Raw genomic sequence first — 16,333 nt, 5'->3', positions numbered from 1 at the left:
AGGTGCCAGTACCCCTGTCTCTGGGATCCAGATCACGCCTCTCAACTGTGTCTTATTTCCCAACCCTTCATGTCTACCTAGCAGACTTATTTGACCATGGCAAGTTCAAAAGTGTTTGGAGGTTGAGGCCATGCTCCCCTTTGTCCATGCATACACCATGAAAATGGTCTGGCCTACCCCAAACCATAAGACCCCTCTTAACATGCTCTGAGATAACTCAGTTTCCAGGTCCTCTTGGGGCCACTTCTTGCTACTCACATTTTTCTGGCATGGATTCTCACAGGAACCAAAATGTCCATTGGTGCTTTGCCAGTCTGTTTTGGAGCAAGTTAGTTGCGTCTACTTAATGTCTGGTTAAAGCAGGGTCTAAACCCACCAGCAGACTCACATCACATGGATTGGGAAGATGCCTAAATCTCCAGTCATCTTAGGCAGGATACCCACCAACATACCTTCAGCTGACTGAAGACGCAGCTGAATGGCTGAGCTGTATCTGCTTGGCCTGTCTGCCTTTTCTAGGTCCTACCAGTCAAAGGGCCAGATAGTTTTCATTTATCAGAAGGGACCAAATATGTGTTTCAAGGTCTTGCAAAGTTCTGTGTGCAATTTTTAAGTCCATGAGAGTGCTTTGTACCTTCCTGTCCACTGTGGAATCTCAGGGGCCCTCTGTGGGCACTACAGTTGTATGGTTTTGAGGGTCCTAAATGCAATGAAAAAGGCAGAAGGAAGCTGCAGAAATGAATCCATGTCTGGTAATAACTCCATAAGGTATAAGCAGAGCAGAAACAGCTGACTCAGTGGATAGCAGCAAGCGCCTGCCAAGAGCCACCTCTGCCTGGATGCTGTAGACAGAGGAGCTAGTGCCTACCTTTTGTCTCTTGGACTTCCTGGGGATGCAATACCACTTCCTGATCTTTGTAACCTCCTTGTTGCTTCTCGGAGCCTTAGCGTCCTCCCATCACTCTACAGTTTGGAGGGACACTACCTGAGAAGTCATGGGTCATTCCGATTGCTCTCTAGTTTCCTGTTCTCCAGTCTTGTCTGATGTTGCCTTTTCCTCAGGGGCTGGGGTTGAACCAAGGATCTTACTTCTCCTAGGTGATGATGTCAGCTATTTGTTTTCCTCTCTATTCTTTATTCCAGGAATAATTTTCCTTCCAGCCAGACTATCTAGGGTGCTTTGGGGACTATCTGAAACTGAAGCTGGATTGTTTATTATGTTGTCTTGCCTTGATTTGCTATTGAGCTGTGTATAGATTTCTAAATATGTTTAGTACTTGTGCTCCTTTGGTCCTATTTAGAAGATTTTAGGAAAAGGCACACATTTTGCCCCCAGCCTTTTCAGTCTGTTAGTTTAGTCTTAAGTGGCATAGAAGTAACATAGATAGGTGGTGGTCAGTCAACATCTAGGGAGCCCTTACTGGATACATGGCTTTTCCAGACCTTGTGGGGGGGGAGGGGCTCTTGGAGTCAGGTACAGTTTCACCTCTTGCATCTTGAGATATTGGTGAAGAGATACCAGATTATATGGTCAGGACAATGCTTTAAATCAGGGTTAGGTGGCTCATTCCATCACAGTACCAAAACTTGGGTTTTGTTCTATGGCATTGGGGTGGTTTGGATTAAAGTGAGAGATGACTGGCTAGGTCAGAAACGCTCTGATCTGGCCACTAGCCTCCCTTCGACCATTACTTGACTGCACAGAATAGAGGTATTTCTGTTTGCTGTCACTTAAAAGTCAGGCAGTGAGTGTCCCTGCTGAGGAGGTCAGATAATTCTTTCGCTGTAGCCCCTGTGGACCTTATTTTTGTAGGGACAACCTTTGTCATGTATGTTCCTGTCAATCAGCCTGCTGAAGGCTTAACCCCCTTCAGTCTTGACCTACTCTGTCTCCTCTGAAGTCTCAGGTCTGGGTACACATTGGGCAGATAGAAGATGCTCACTGAACATACACATCTTAAAACTGCCCTGTCCCACGAAGCACGGTGGCACACACTTTAGGAGAAGGAGTCAGGGGACCGTGAGTTTGAGGCTAGCTTTGGCTACATAGTAAAACTCCATTTCAAAGGAAAACAATCATTCTTCCTGGTTTTCTCATTAATGCATCTTATATTCATGAACTCACTGACGTTATCTGCAACGTCCACACTGGTGCTACTTGATAGGTTGCCGAGCAGTGGAAGTCTCCATCTGCTGGGTAAATGGTGTTGTCTCATGTGCTGTAGAAGGGTTTCCTTTAGGTTCTCAGGATTTCAGCCTCTGTGTGTGGCTCCCGAGAAATGAAAACTAGAGCCACCGTGTGACCCAGAATCTCTTCCTACGGCTGGTCCAAAGGAAGTAAACTTAGTATTGCACAGGCTCAGTCCCGTGTGTCTGCAGCATGATTTAACTAGCCAGCCTGTGGAGCTACTTGAGTACCCACGGGCAGGCGAATGGGGAAAGAAATGTGATGTGTACACACAACAGAATATTGTTCAGTCTTAAAAGGGATCCCCTGCTGGGCTGTCAAGATGCTTGGTGGGTAAAGGTACTTGCTGCCCAGCCTGACTGACAACCAGAGTTTAATTATTGGACTCCACATGGTGAAGGAGAAAAGCAACTCCAACAGATTGTCCTCTAACCTTCATTATGCAGACTGTGGCATGCACACATCTGCGAGGGTGTGTGCACACACACAATAAATAAACGTAAAACCCGTTGGAGGGTGCTCTGCATTGGCAACAAGGCCAGCACATCCAGCATGTTCTCAGGTGTATGCAGGCTATAAAAACTGAACTTGTGGAAACACAGAGTAGAATGGCAGCTGCCAGTTGCTCATGGGCACAAATACGCAGCCGTGAGTCCTGGAGATCCAGTGCAGCCTGACACATGCAGTTAATAACACATGTATTAGAGATTCGGTAAGAATAGACCTGACGTGTTCTCGTGGCACACCAAAGGAACTGCTTAGGAAATGCATGTGCTAATCTACTTGACCATAAGGACCCTTTAGCTATCTATATGTGTGTCAAAACTTTATGCACTTCTTAAATATATGAAAAAAATCATAGAATTATTATTTGAAACCAATGCCTTTTTTTGTTCATGTTTCAGGAAGGCGATGTCTGGCCCAACTCATCAGCTGATATCACTGTGTACTTTAACCCCCTAGAGGCCAGGCTCTACCAGCAGACGATTTACTGTGACATTTCAGGTATGAACGTGCTTTGTGTGGTAACCAAGTTACCAAGTGCTCAGAACATATACATATGTGTGTACCTGTGCGTATACATGTGTGTATGTGTATGCAAATGTGTGTATACATGTATATGTATATTCACGTGTGTGTATAAATGTATGTGTATGTGAGTCCATGTGTGTATGTATGTGTGCATGTGTATATGTGCATGTGTACATGTGTAAAGTATATGTGTATGTGTGTGCATGTGTGTGTGTGTGTGTGTGTACAAGAATGTGAAGACTGTAGACTAAGGCCATTTGGTGCTACCTGAGATCAATAGAAGAATATTTGAGTCAAACTATGAGCTTCTCACATTTTTCTAGAACAGATGAAAGTTTCGTTTTTGCTCCATTTTTGTTTTTTGAGACAGGGCTTCACTCTGTAGGCCAGGCTGGCCTAAAACTTACTATGCAATCTAAACTGGCCACTAACTTGCAGTGATCCTGGTACTTCAGTCTCCTGCGAGCTGAGATTACATTGGGAACCATCACACATGACTAGATCAAGAGTCTCTTTAAAGTGTTTTAAAGAGACATTGTCCATGGGGGAAATAGAAAAACCCCTCTGTCTATTTCTTCTCAATGCTTAGAGCACCAAGACTGTTACTTGTGACATTTTCTTGCATGGTTGTTTGTTCATTTTATAATGCCCAGCTACTAATATTTAACATTTCTGTGAGTTGGAGGCCAGCCTGGTCTACAGAGTGAATTCCAGGACAGTCAGAGCTGTTACACAGAGAAACCCTGTCTCAAAAAACCAAAAAGAAGAGGAGGGGTGGTGGCAGATGAAGAAATAAATAAGTATACATGTGAATTTGTGTGCATTTGCACCTCCACACGTTTCTTGGCTGTTGCTGAGACATCCTGGAAACTGAGATCCACATAGCATTGAGCTCTTGAGTCATCCCCAAGCCTGGCTACAAAAAAAAAAACTGCTGAAAAGAGCTCACTGTTTCCGGGATGAGGCAGGAAAGAACGAACTTCCTCCAAGTCTGAGTGGAGGAAGTGATCAAAGAATGTCCAGAAGCTGCCAAAGGACTCCCACTGACGATCTTCAAACAAGTTAGGAATCAAATAATGCTGCTTACAGATTATGTCTGTGTTACATCCAAACAGGCATCGGAATCCACTGAATTAAAATGTGTCACATGACAATCGTTACCGCTATAAATAACTCAGGTCAAAAGTAATGGGGGAATTGTGGGTAGGACAGGATCCAATGTGGCCTCAAAATATCTTCCATCAAAATACTTAGCAGTTATGAAGTGGAGAAAGCTCAGTTTTACAGTGAAGAACATAAAACATGGCACCTCAGCTGTGGAACAGGTGGCCTGCTAGGACCTCCCACTAGGATGCAGGGAGGGCAAACCATCCTGCTGGTTATACCAGGACCAAACTACCTTAGCAAGTCTGATTCAGAGGGTGCTTCCAGCAAACCAGTGGAAGCACAGATTGTCTGGATCATCGCAGACTTCAAGGCCATGAAAGTTTGTAAAGGAAGGAAGAACTGTTCGAGACTCAAGAGAGCAGTCACATGTGATCTAGGCTGCAAAGCGCATCCGTGGGGAGTTCTTTGTCCTTCTAGGGAGATTCTTCTGCATTTAATTATTAATTTATTGATTCTTTGATTGTTTGTCAAGACAGTATCTCACTTTGTAGCCTAGGCAAACCTGAAACTCATTGTGTAGTCCAGGCAGGCCTCAAGCCTGAGAGACCATACCTCAGCTTCCCTAGTGCTAGGATCACAGGTGTGAGTCACCACATCCAGTTTCCGTATTTTTAAATCTTTAAGTTTTTTTTTAATGTTAATAGGAAAAGTAGGCAGACAGCAAAATTATAAGTCAAAAAGTAGCCTTTCCCCCATGTAGTACTGTCAAAAAGGATGCTGGGTGTTTTAGTGGGGGGGGGGGGGGAGCTTGCTAACACTTACATTGCTGTTTGTCCTAACTTCACACAATTCTCTTTGGTTCCCCAATATGAAAGGCAAATATTTAATTTACTTTTTTCTTCTCTTTTCTCCCATATGTTCTTTGAGTTATAATTTGCATACAGAGCCATCCTGTCTTTGCATTTTGACAAACCCAAGTAGTGGTGTCGCTACCACCCAAGTGGAGATATAGAAAACCCTGTCACCCCACACAGTTCCTTGTGCCCCCTTTTCAGGCAACAATAAGCCCCCATCTCACCCTTGACAAGCCAGTTATTTTTATCATGTTTACTTTGTGGGGTTTACTTACAGCTTTAAATTACATGAAGCCCTAATGGTTTTGTTCCCTGAACCTCATGACGTCTCTTGGTGTATAAAGATATTGGTAAACCTAACCTGCCCAACACTATTCTGCAACCTTTCCCCCTCTGCCTTTTATGAACCTTTCCAGTTTTTTTAAATAAGCTCATTATTGATCACCATAGTTAAGCTACTATTCATATAGATGCCACTTGAATGTGTCCCTAACGGAGGCCTATATCAAGTGGTCTCTCCTTTATACACCATCAGTCACTTGTGCTACCCACCCCTACTGTGCCATGCGTGGCTTGCCCTGGATACTATGGATGTTCTGATTATTTAAACTGGGAGGATGAGAGACGAGTCCACAACCACTGGAGGCCAGCCAGCCAGCTGCCCAGATACCACCCTTCTCTGCACGTTCCCCAGCCAGCCTAAGAATGTGCAGCAGGATGGGCTGCCAACCCAAGACTCTGCTAGCCTCCCCGTGAATACGCCTATCCTCTTAAACGTTATGGGGATCATTTTCTTGCTTTCCTGTGTAAAATTACCATCTGTGTATTCATCCCTAAGCAAAAGTGGTCTTGGTTTCCTTTTTTTTTTTTTAATTTCTGTGTGGGATTCATGCCGTATAGAGCCTATGTTGCAAGCACCAAGAACATAAATTTGTTTCATAAATGTTTGGTGAAAGAGCAAATAATTGAAACAAAAATATAAGCAAATGGGTAACCACATTCTGCTTTGACTGGGTGTTTTCCTTGCACATGGAGGAGGGATGCTCATGATGGCCCTGCCATGGGTACAGAATGGATGAGGAGTTTTGGGTCGGCATAAATCTCCTTCTATGCCACAGCTCAGCATCCAGGACACCTGGCTTCTTAGAGGATCTGCAGGAAATGTTTGGGAGGGTGGCCGTGTTCAGATGCAGACTGGAAATATGCCAGTATGTGCCCCCCATGCCACAGGTGGTGGGACCTCCTCCAGCTCCCTGGGGACACTGTTCTGGCATCGTTCCAGGGGGCTGGCTGCGCTCCAGGAGGTTCCCAAACAATGCACCACGAGTTGTATTCATCTATTGTTTCCTGTGGTTCCAAATTCTTCCCCAGCATTCTTCTCCTGGGTAAACGGAATGTAATTTTTCCATCTGTGTGACAGTCTTCTTTATTTTGTTAGTCATTTCCTAACCGATTCAGTTGCCAAGGAAGGGCTCTGTTTACATAGTAATTCCGTATTATCATTCCTGTAAGTTCCATGTAATTCTGTGTCCTTTGGGGGGCTGGTGATGATTGCTGGCTGTTACCGTCAACCAGCTGGCAAGACCCCCTGGCATTATGTCACTAAGAAATGTCTGCTAAGTGGATAAAAAAGCTCTTCCCTGCTGGCTCTCCTTTCAGTTGCCTTTGCTCTAAGCTACTGTAGTACTTGGTTTTTCTCACCTCTGTGCAAGATACCTGACCAAAGCAACATAAGGGAAGAAGGGCTTATTTTAACTTTTGGCCCTGAATATATAGCAGAGCCCACGCCAGTGAGAGCATATTGCTGAGACTCCTCACAGACCAGGAGGCAAAAGACTTGGGCTGGAAGTGGGGCCTGTAACCCACAAGGCTTGCTCCCCAAGAATTACTTTCTCCAGCCAGGAACTTCCTAAAAGTTCTAAAATCACCAAAAACAAAACAAAACAACAATAACAACAACAAAAAGCAATAAACCTCCACCAGACCAAGTGTGAGTCGATGGGGGACATCTCACATTCAAGCCCCAAAAGGTAACTATGTTTTAAAGAAAGAAGTGTGTGTGTGTGTGTGCGTGTGCGTGTGCGTGTGTGTGTGTGTGTGTGTGTGTGTGTGTCCGTGTCCAGAAGAGGATGTCTGATTCCCCTGACACTGGAGTCGTAGGTGTTAGGAACCCAACTCCGGTCCTCTGCGGGAGCAGCACATGCTCCTTACTGCTGTCACCTCTCTAGTTTTATCAGTTCTGGAAAATTCTCATTGTCTACCTCTTCAATGTTGCCTTCTTATCTTTCAGCTCTCAAGATGATTGTAGAATTTATCTCTTCTTCGATCTCCTTGTCTCTGATCGATTCTGTTTTCTATTGGATTTTTATTGCATTTGTATATGTGTGCATTTGGCACAGCACACGTGTGGAGGCCAGAGGACTACTTGGAGCTCCTTCTCTTCACACACACACACACACACACACACACACACACACACACCTAAAAATAGTAAAAATAAAATGTCTCAATTTCCCGTGGAAATGCAGAGAATCTAGATTACCTAAAATAACTTAGGGGAAGAATGAAGCGAGAGAGCTGGTGTGCCTGCCTGGCTTCCAGATGTCTAACTGCAAGATGGCCATCTTTATACTCTGTGCCTGTGAACTGTAATATAAATGATAAAACAATATGCTGAAGATTCTGAAAATACCACCAAATTGGCCTCTGGCTAGAGCTTGCCCTAGGTAGACAGAGGGCAATAACAAGATACGTAAAAGACTTAGATTTTCGTCAGGGAGCGATATGGGAAGATGAGCCAACAGGCACCCTAGGTTTTACCTAAGGAAAGTAGGAGGCCCATGGTCTCCACAGAACAGAACAGGTCAACTGCAGCAGCCCCTTCTGCATTTCTTTTGCACAAGGCAATGCAGGGGAATGTAGGGGCTGAATGCATGGCTTGCTACTTTGGTCAGTCCAGGGGCCTGAGAAAATACCACGGATTAGGTAGGTTATAAACGAGAGAAACTTTATGCCCCCTGATTTTGGAGGCTGAGCATGTGAGATCAAGGCAGCCACTAAGGGTCCTTTTCTCACAGCGCCATCTTGGGTGAGTCCTTACCCCATGGGAGTCCCTCTGGGCACTTTTGTAAGGACATGGACTTCATTCTTTCTGAAAGGTTCTCTGTTTGTCATTTCCACTTCATAATCCCTTGGAGATTAGCATTTTAGTGAGTGAATCTGGGGGTGGGCGGGGCGGGGGGAAGACATGACAGACATAGCCAATAACAAGCTTTTGAAGGCCTGTGCTTTTCATTTTCTGGTAATTAATGCAATGAGGTCTGTTGCCTTTAGTGATTTCAGGCTCATTAAATGTACCCTGTGGAGCATCCCTTTGTCTCTAATGAGTAAGGCCAGTTTACTCTAACCATACACAGAAGCTACAGTTATTTTTTAAATGCTTTAGGAGCTTGCTTGTCTAGGAAAGAATTTGTTCTTACAGTTTACTGCTCTTCTGTGTCTGTCCTTCTTGCTGCTTTTTGCCAAAACAAGAAAAATATCTGCTTAGAAAATCCTGTGAAAAAAGAACATCTGTAACATGACCCTAAGATTTAGACAGACCCCTGGAAATGCAGGGGTGCTGATTTCTGCACTCATTCTGTCCCCAGTACAGGAAGTGGCTATCTACAGACAGGACAGAAATAATTAATAATTAACAATCCCCAAAGAAACAGTGGTCCACCACTTTATTACAACACTTGTCTGTTTTCTGTTTGTGTGTTTTGTGTTTTGTTTGTTTGTTTAAGGAGGGCAGCCAAGGCAAAGATGGAGCTGGAGAAAGTTTAGATCTGATAGTTATCAATAGCCCTGCTGTTTATCCCATGATGCATTAGCAGTTCTCTCTCTCTCTCTGCCGGTCTGCAAATCGGGATCTCAATAAAAATACATTTTGCTTGACCATAGAGTCCAAGTCATTGCCAAGAGATTTGAACTCTGGAGTAATAGTGAAGGGTGACAGTGTTTGAGAGTTCTGAAAGTTTTACTTATATTCTAGAGCAGTGGTTCTCAACCTGTGGGTTGTGATCCCTTTGGGACAGAACGGCTCTTTCACAAGGGTCTCATATCAGATATTTATGTTACAATTCATAACAGTAGCAAAATTACAGTTATGAAATAGCAACAAAAATTTTATGATCAGGGTCCCCACAACCCCAGGGACTGTATTGAAGGTCCCAGCATTAGGAAGTCTGAGGACCCCTCCTGCCCGGTATTTGTCATCACTGATGTCTCCTTTCCAGGGTCAGGTGGAGTAAAGAAAACCCTCTGAATAGATTAACTATCCCAATTATTGTAAAGATCATTCATGTTTCCTATAGTCAAAGTTATAGCTGCCTGAGGACCATGATGTTGCCCCAAACTGGAATAACAAAAAGACAGTATCCTTGTCCCAAAATATAAAAAAGCTAGATGGCAACAGAAGACAATAAGATGTTCCAAGGCATTATAATGATGGCAACAATGAATTAAAACTGTTGCTTTGTGTCAAGTAAAGGATAACTATGTTACAACTCACCAGCTCAGAGAGGCTAGGGAACAGGGCTCAAGGGGAGGGGGTGGGATGCTTGGATCTCCCTGGGAAAGGGAATAGAAGAAATCCCCAGAGTAGACTAAGGGTGGGAGGGGATGGGAACAATGGACGATCAAGTTTGGGGGATGGGGGGAAGAGTACTGAATAAGACTACTTGAAAGGGTGGGGGGTATTAGGGTCCGGTAGAAACTTGATGCAAGGGAAACTCTCAGAAATAGTCAAAGATGACCGCATCTGAGACTCCTAGCAATAGCAGACACATAGCCCAAACCAGCCATCTCCTGTGACAAGATTGGTGTCTATCCCAATTGTTATCAGAGAGGCTTCATCCAGCAGCTGGTAGAAATGGATGCAGAGATTCTGATGCAGCCAGGCATCAGGCAGAGCTTGGGCGATCCTGCTGAAGAGAGGAAGAAGGATTGTTGGAGCTAAGGACACCAAAAGAAAATCCACAGAATCAACTAAACTGGGCTCACAGGGGCCCACAGGGACTAAACAGACAACCAGGGAGCCCGCATTGGACTGACCTAGGCCTTCTGCATATATGGGACAGTCGTATAGTTTATTGTTCTTGTGGGACTCCTAACAGTGGGAGCAGGGGCTGTCTCTAAGTCTTGCTGGCTTTTGGGACTCTATTCCTCATACTGGGTGGGCTTGCCCAGCCTTAATACAAGGGGAGATTCCTAGTCTATCTGCAACTTGATATGCCATGTTTTGTTGATATCCATGGGAGGCCTGCCCTTTTCTGAACAGAAACAGGGGAGGAGTGGATTCGGGGAGGCAAAAGGGAAGTGAGGGGGAGGGCATGCAAGGGAAATCTGTGGTCAGGATGTAAAATAAATAAATTACTTTAATTTTTAAAAATACCCCCCCCCAAAAAAACAGGATAGCTAAAACAACCCCGTACAATAAAAGAACTTCCAGAAGTAATACCATCTCTGATTTCAAACTCTACTATAGTAATAAATACCACATGGTATTAGCATAAAAGCAAACAGGTGGATCGATGGAATCAAATTGAAGACCCAGACATAAATCCACACACCTATGGACACCTGATTTGACACAAAGAAACCAAAATTATATAATGGAAAAAAGAAAGCATCTTCAACAAATGGTGCTGATCTAACTGGGTGTTGGTATGTAGAAGAATGCAAATTGGTCCATGTCTATCACCCTGCATAAAACTCACATCCAGGTGGATCATAGACCTCAACATAAATCCAGATACACTGAACCTGACAGAAGAGAAAGTAGAAAGTAATCTTGAATGCATAGGCACAAGAAACAGCTTCCTGAACAGATCACCAATAACACAAGCACTGAGATCGACAATTAATAAATGGGACCTCATGAAATTCTGTAAGGCAAAGATACTCCATCAGAAGGGCAAAATGGCAGCCTACAAAATGGGAAAAGATCTTCACCAACCCCACATTCAATAGAGGCCTGATCTCCAAAATAAATAAAGAACTCAAGAAATTAGATATTAACAAACAAAATAATGCAATTAAAAATAAGATACAGTTTTCTAAACAGAATTCTCAATGTATGAATATGTAGAGCTCAATAAAAATCTATTTAAAATGCCTGAGAAATACTTAAGAAAATATTCGACATCCTCATCTATCAGGGAAATAGAAATCTAAACAACTCTGAGATTCCATCTTATAGATGTTAGAATGGCTAAGATCAAAAAACACAAGCAACAGCTTATGCTGGAGAGGATGTGGAGCAAGGAGAACACCCTCCATTGCTGACAGGAGTGCAAACTTGTACAGCCAGTTTGGAAGTCAGTGTGGCAGTTTCTCAGAAAACTGGGAATCAATCTACCTCAAGACCTTTATCCATTCCTCAGCTGAGGGACATCTAGGTTGTTTCCAGGTTCTGGCTATTCCAAATTAAAGCTTCTATGAGCAAGTGTCCTTGTGTTATGGTTGAGTATCCTTTAGGGATACTGCTTTTGGGTATATAGCCAAAGGATGCTCAATCATACCACAAGGCTGCCTTCCTTAAACAAACAAACAAAAATTAAAAAAAAAAAACATGTGTTGTAATAAAGCAGTGGGCCACTGCTTCTCTGGGGGAGGGGACAGAGAGGAGAATGAAAGATAGCCTGGGAGGAGAGGAGGGAGAGGAGACTCTGGCTGAGATGTAAAATGAATAAACTAATTATTTAATTTTTTTAAAAAAAATGCCCAAAGAGATATGAGACAAAAAGTCTTTTTAAAAAATGTTGCTTGGTAGTTCTGAATTGTTTAATACTAAAAACTGAACCTAATAGGTCATCAAAAGTGTTTTGAGTATTCAAAGTCATGTACAGAGCAAGTATGCCCATTTGCCCAGGAATTAAGCCCAGCCATTGACAACCGGGACCTCACCGTGTGTGCATTGTCTGTATGGGTAAGGAAACAAGCAGTCGAGTGAAGAAGCCCACAGAGTGGGGGAGACTCCACACATCTGACGGGACTAGTGTTCAGAATATACACAGCCCGAAAACAGAGAGTGCAGGAAACAAATGACCCCTTCAAAGATGGGCTGCAGATCTAGACAGAGTTCTCAAAACAAGAAATAAAAATGGCTAAGAAATACCGCGGTAAATATTCGCCATCCTTAGCAATTAGGAATTCAAATGAAAACGACCTTGAGACTTCATCTCCCCCGCCAGACAAAGCAACTAATTACAAACGCTGGTGAGGTCGTGGGGGTGTAGGAGCTCTCGCTCCTTCATTCCGTGGTGCTGGGAATTCAAATTGGTGCGGCTGCTCTGGAAATCAGTCTGGAGAATTCTCAAACAATTAAAAATAAATCTACCATATGACCCAGCTATACTTCACAGATATTTGCTCCATAATGTCTATTCACAGTAGCTAGTCGATGGAAGCAACCTAAATGGCTTTCAGCAGATGAACGGATAATGAAAATGCCCACATATACTCAGTGGAATAATATTCAGATATAAGGAAAAGTGAACTTTTACATGAAATTTACAGGTAACTGGATGAACCCAGAAAAGAGCATACTGAGTGAGGCAACCAGACCCAGACAGACAGTCGTTGCATGTTTTCTCTCATTTGTGGTTCCTAGCTCCAAATCCTCAGATGAGCGTGCACAACATGGAGTAACCATAGAAACCAAGAAAGTATGCTACAGGCAGGTAGAGGCAAGGGGTGCGCTGCAACTGGAGGGAGGAGGGAGGTCAGTCAATACAGACACAGGAGAGACAAGGGACAGATGACACCAAGGTACCCAAGGTAGTTTCATAAGACCTCAAGGGATCAGTATTTTTATATTTACCTAAAACTATAATTGTATGCAGTGTGTGTGTGTGTGTGTGTGTGTGTGTGCGCGCGCGCGTGTGTGTATGTGGGTGATGGTGCTGGAGATGTAACCTGGGGTCTTGTTCATCCCATGCTTACACTCTTCCACTGAGCTTTCCTCCCCAACCCTATCTGACTGTATTCTTCACCCTCCCTCCCTCTGCCTGGCCCTGCCCTGCCTCTGGTAATCACTCCTCTACCCTCTACAACTGCAATGGGACCAGCTTTAGCATCTGCATAGAAATGAGAACACGTAGCATTTGCCTTTCTGGACCTGGAGGTTAACTTTCTTAATTGTCTTTTCCCTGATAAAATGTCAACCCAAATTGCTATGTAAGCTGTTCATTAAAGGTAAGCACCTAGCAATATTACTGTTTCCTAAAGATAAGAGCCAGCTTCCTCCTTGGTTAAATTCTAGTTCCCTCGGTACAGAGCAGTCCTGGGGAGTATTTGAGAAGCTCACACTTTACATTGGTAATAAGTCAAGGGTGATTTGGGCTAATTAAGTACTGTCTGACTAATAAAGAATTAATTTTTCAGGTCGAGAGATCCGCTTGCCCCTCCGAATCAGAGGAGAAGGAATGGGGCCCAAGATTCACTTTAACTTCGAATTACTGGACATTGGCAAAGTTTTCATTGGATCTGCCCACTGTTACGAGGTAGGCATTGCCATTGTTCACTGAGGCTTCTGACAGAACCTGGCTTTCTTCTCTTTGCTTCTTTTGATGTGGTTTTTATTTGATAGAGACTTTGTAAGTCACCTTCCTTGTCCACTTTCTGTCTCTATTCCAACCTCTCTCCTACCCACGCTAAGCTGAGTGTCTTCTCCCATCCTTTTTACTTTATCAAACGCTCAAACTCTTCAGCACTGTAATGTAATTGGCTTTATCCTTCTTGATTTGTGGGCCGCAGAGGGAAAAACCATAAATACACCTCCCCATCTGTCTAGTGCTTGTTCTCGGACAACCTAAATCCTACAGATCAGAGGAAAGAGGGCTGTGTGCATTTTCTCAATCCTAATGAGAATAGCTGTTTTCACACTTGAGGATCACCTCACAGTTTGCTCTTCCCCAGTCTGTGTTTTAAAAAACCAACCTTCTCGGTTTCTGAAGGAGAGTCCTGTTCTCTGTCTTTCCAATTAAGCGGAAACCGGAATTTTCCAGGATGAACTTACGGTTCTTCAGAGCTGGCGTCGCTCCAGCGCCACCTCACGGGCCAGCTTCTATAGGGTATACTTACTTACACATAGATACCAGTGGCTGCCATGGAAACCTGTTTTAGTGTCTCCTAAATTGTGAATGTTTGTATCTTATGAAGGCGATGCAAGCAGCTATTTAATAAGTGACACGTAGCTGTCAGGTTCTGGAATTTAGTGTACACACTGCACACACACGTGTGTGTGTGTGTGTGTGTGTGCGTGTGTAATTTGCAATCCTTACAGAATTGTGAAAGGCAGAGTCTTTTATCCTTATGTCTCCATTTCTGCCTGAGTAAGCTGGGGCATAGAGAAGTTTATCTAGTTAGGCTAACGCTGGATAAATATGGAGGGAAGGCTCAGCAGGTACTCCTATAGGAGAGTCTGGAGCCTGGGATCCCTCCCTCTTCACAGTGTTCACCTCCAGCACATTCCTGCAAGATTGCAGTCCCCCCGCCGCCACCCCCGCCCCAGCTCCATCACATCCTGGCTGAAGGATAAAGAGCTCTGAGGAACATAGATGAGGTTTTCATAGGAGGCAGTTAGAGGTGGCACGTCACACTGTCGCGCGTGTTCTATTGTTTGTCTGTGTCTGCGAGGGAGAAAAGAGTACAGCCATCGTGGCCGTATAGAAGACGGATGCAACTCTAAGTGCCGTAGGTGGCAGGAACTTGGCCAAGTTACTCAGCTTGTAAATGTCATGAGCGCTGGGCCACTGATGCCCACTATAGTATCTGCGAATAGGAGGAGCTTTACTGGCATTTCAGTCCTGCAGGTCCTCTGCAACCCATCTTTCCACGCCAAGTAGATCCAGCCTATAAGGAGAAGTGCCTTCATGGCATGGGGACAGTGTCCTTCATTCCCACGCTCACTAGGGTAACTGATCTAACTGAAGCAAAGCAAAGAAACACAGATGTCATTCTCAGGATTGATGATACACAAGGGAACACAATCTGAATGATATTAAGACGTAAAGGTACACAGCTAAAACCTCTGCTCTTGAGAGAAGAGTCCCGAGGCAGAAAAAGAGTATGATAGTTCTTATTCTTTGCTGTTGCTGTGTAATTTACCCCATATGCATTCTCCTTACACCTTACCGATTGCACTTTATGGATGCCACGTCACGAAAAGACAGTTCTAATGCAAAATAGATATGGTTTCCCCGAGTATAATAACAGTTTTTTTTTAGCAATTTAGTAGGCATGCCTAGACCTTAACTGCAGAGCAAAACCCCAGCCAGCCAAAGTGTCCAGTGAGGTGGGGCATCAGATTGGGCAGAGTTGAGAAGTGGCAGAGAGGGACATGGCGGGGTGCTCTCTGGGGGAGATTCTGCACTCTCAGCATCTCCAGTGCTGACGCTTCGTTGAGTCTCTCAATTTATTACATTACCTCCTTGAGAAATTTGAATAACTAGCTGCTGAGCTTAGTCATTGCTGAGCTTAGCAGATGCATAAAAAAAACCCTACACTTCCAAGAGTACGACACAGTAGTCTCCAGTGTAACCCAGAGGCAAAACAAACGGGAGGCTGGGTTCTATTATAAGTGACCCCTTTGTCCACAGAGTTGGACCTCAGGGGAAGGAGCCTCAGGATCATGTCCCAAACTATTAGCCAGATTCAGTATTCATTAACAGATGTTTCTTTGTCAAGAACAAGAGAATGGTATCATGTTCTCCAAGGTGGAGGAACTGGGGCTGGGAAGATGCCTCCCAAGTAAAGCTAAGTGTTTCCTGTGTAAGCATGAGGACCTGAGTTCATGTCCCTGGAAACCACATGAAACCTGGGCATGGTGGAACTTGCCTGCAATCCTAGTGCCAAGGAGATGGAGGCAGTAAGATCCCTGCACTGGCCAGCTAGTCTGACTAAACCAGTGAGCTCCAGGTTCAGTGAGAGACTCCATTTTAATAAATGAAGTGCAAAGTAATTGAAGATGGCGCTGGATATGACCTCTGGCTTCCACATGCACAGGTACACAGACATGCATCCATCTGCACACACAGGCACATACCCACAGGAAAGCACTCATGCAGTGCATGCATGCATGCACACAAATGCACACGCACACGCACAC

The 16,333-nt window shown here is 44.2% G+C and overlaps 1 protein-coding gene across 1 annotated transcript in view; it reads left to right on the top strand.

The window, feature by feature from the left end:
- Hydin (HYDIN axonemal central pair apparatus protein) overlaps positions 1-16,333 on the top strand; it is a 325,609-nt gene that overhangs the window by 94,934 nt on the left and 214,342 nt on the right. Inside the window, exons 10-11 of the mRNA XM_038312407.1 lie at positions 3,094-3,193; positions 13,609-13,727. Of these exons, the coding sequence (XP_038168335.1) occupies positions 3,094-3,193; positions 13,609-13,727 (219 nt within the window). The remainder of the gene's footprint in view (positions 1-3,093; positions 3,194-13,608; positions 13,728-16,333) is intronic.

This window comes from Arvicola amphibius, chromosome 15 (genome assembly GCF_903992535.2).
Source record: "Arvicola amphibius chromosome 15, mArvAmp1.2, whole genome shotgun sequence".
NCBI lineage: Eukaryota > Metazoa > Chordata > Mammalia > Rodentia > Cricetidae > Arvicola > Arvicola amphibius.
Note: the sequence above shows the minus strand (reverse complement) of the source record. Positions and strands in the feature narration are given on the sequence as shown.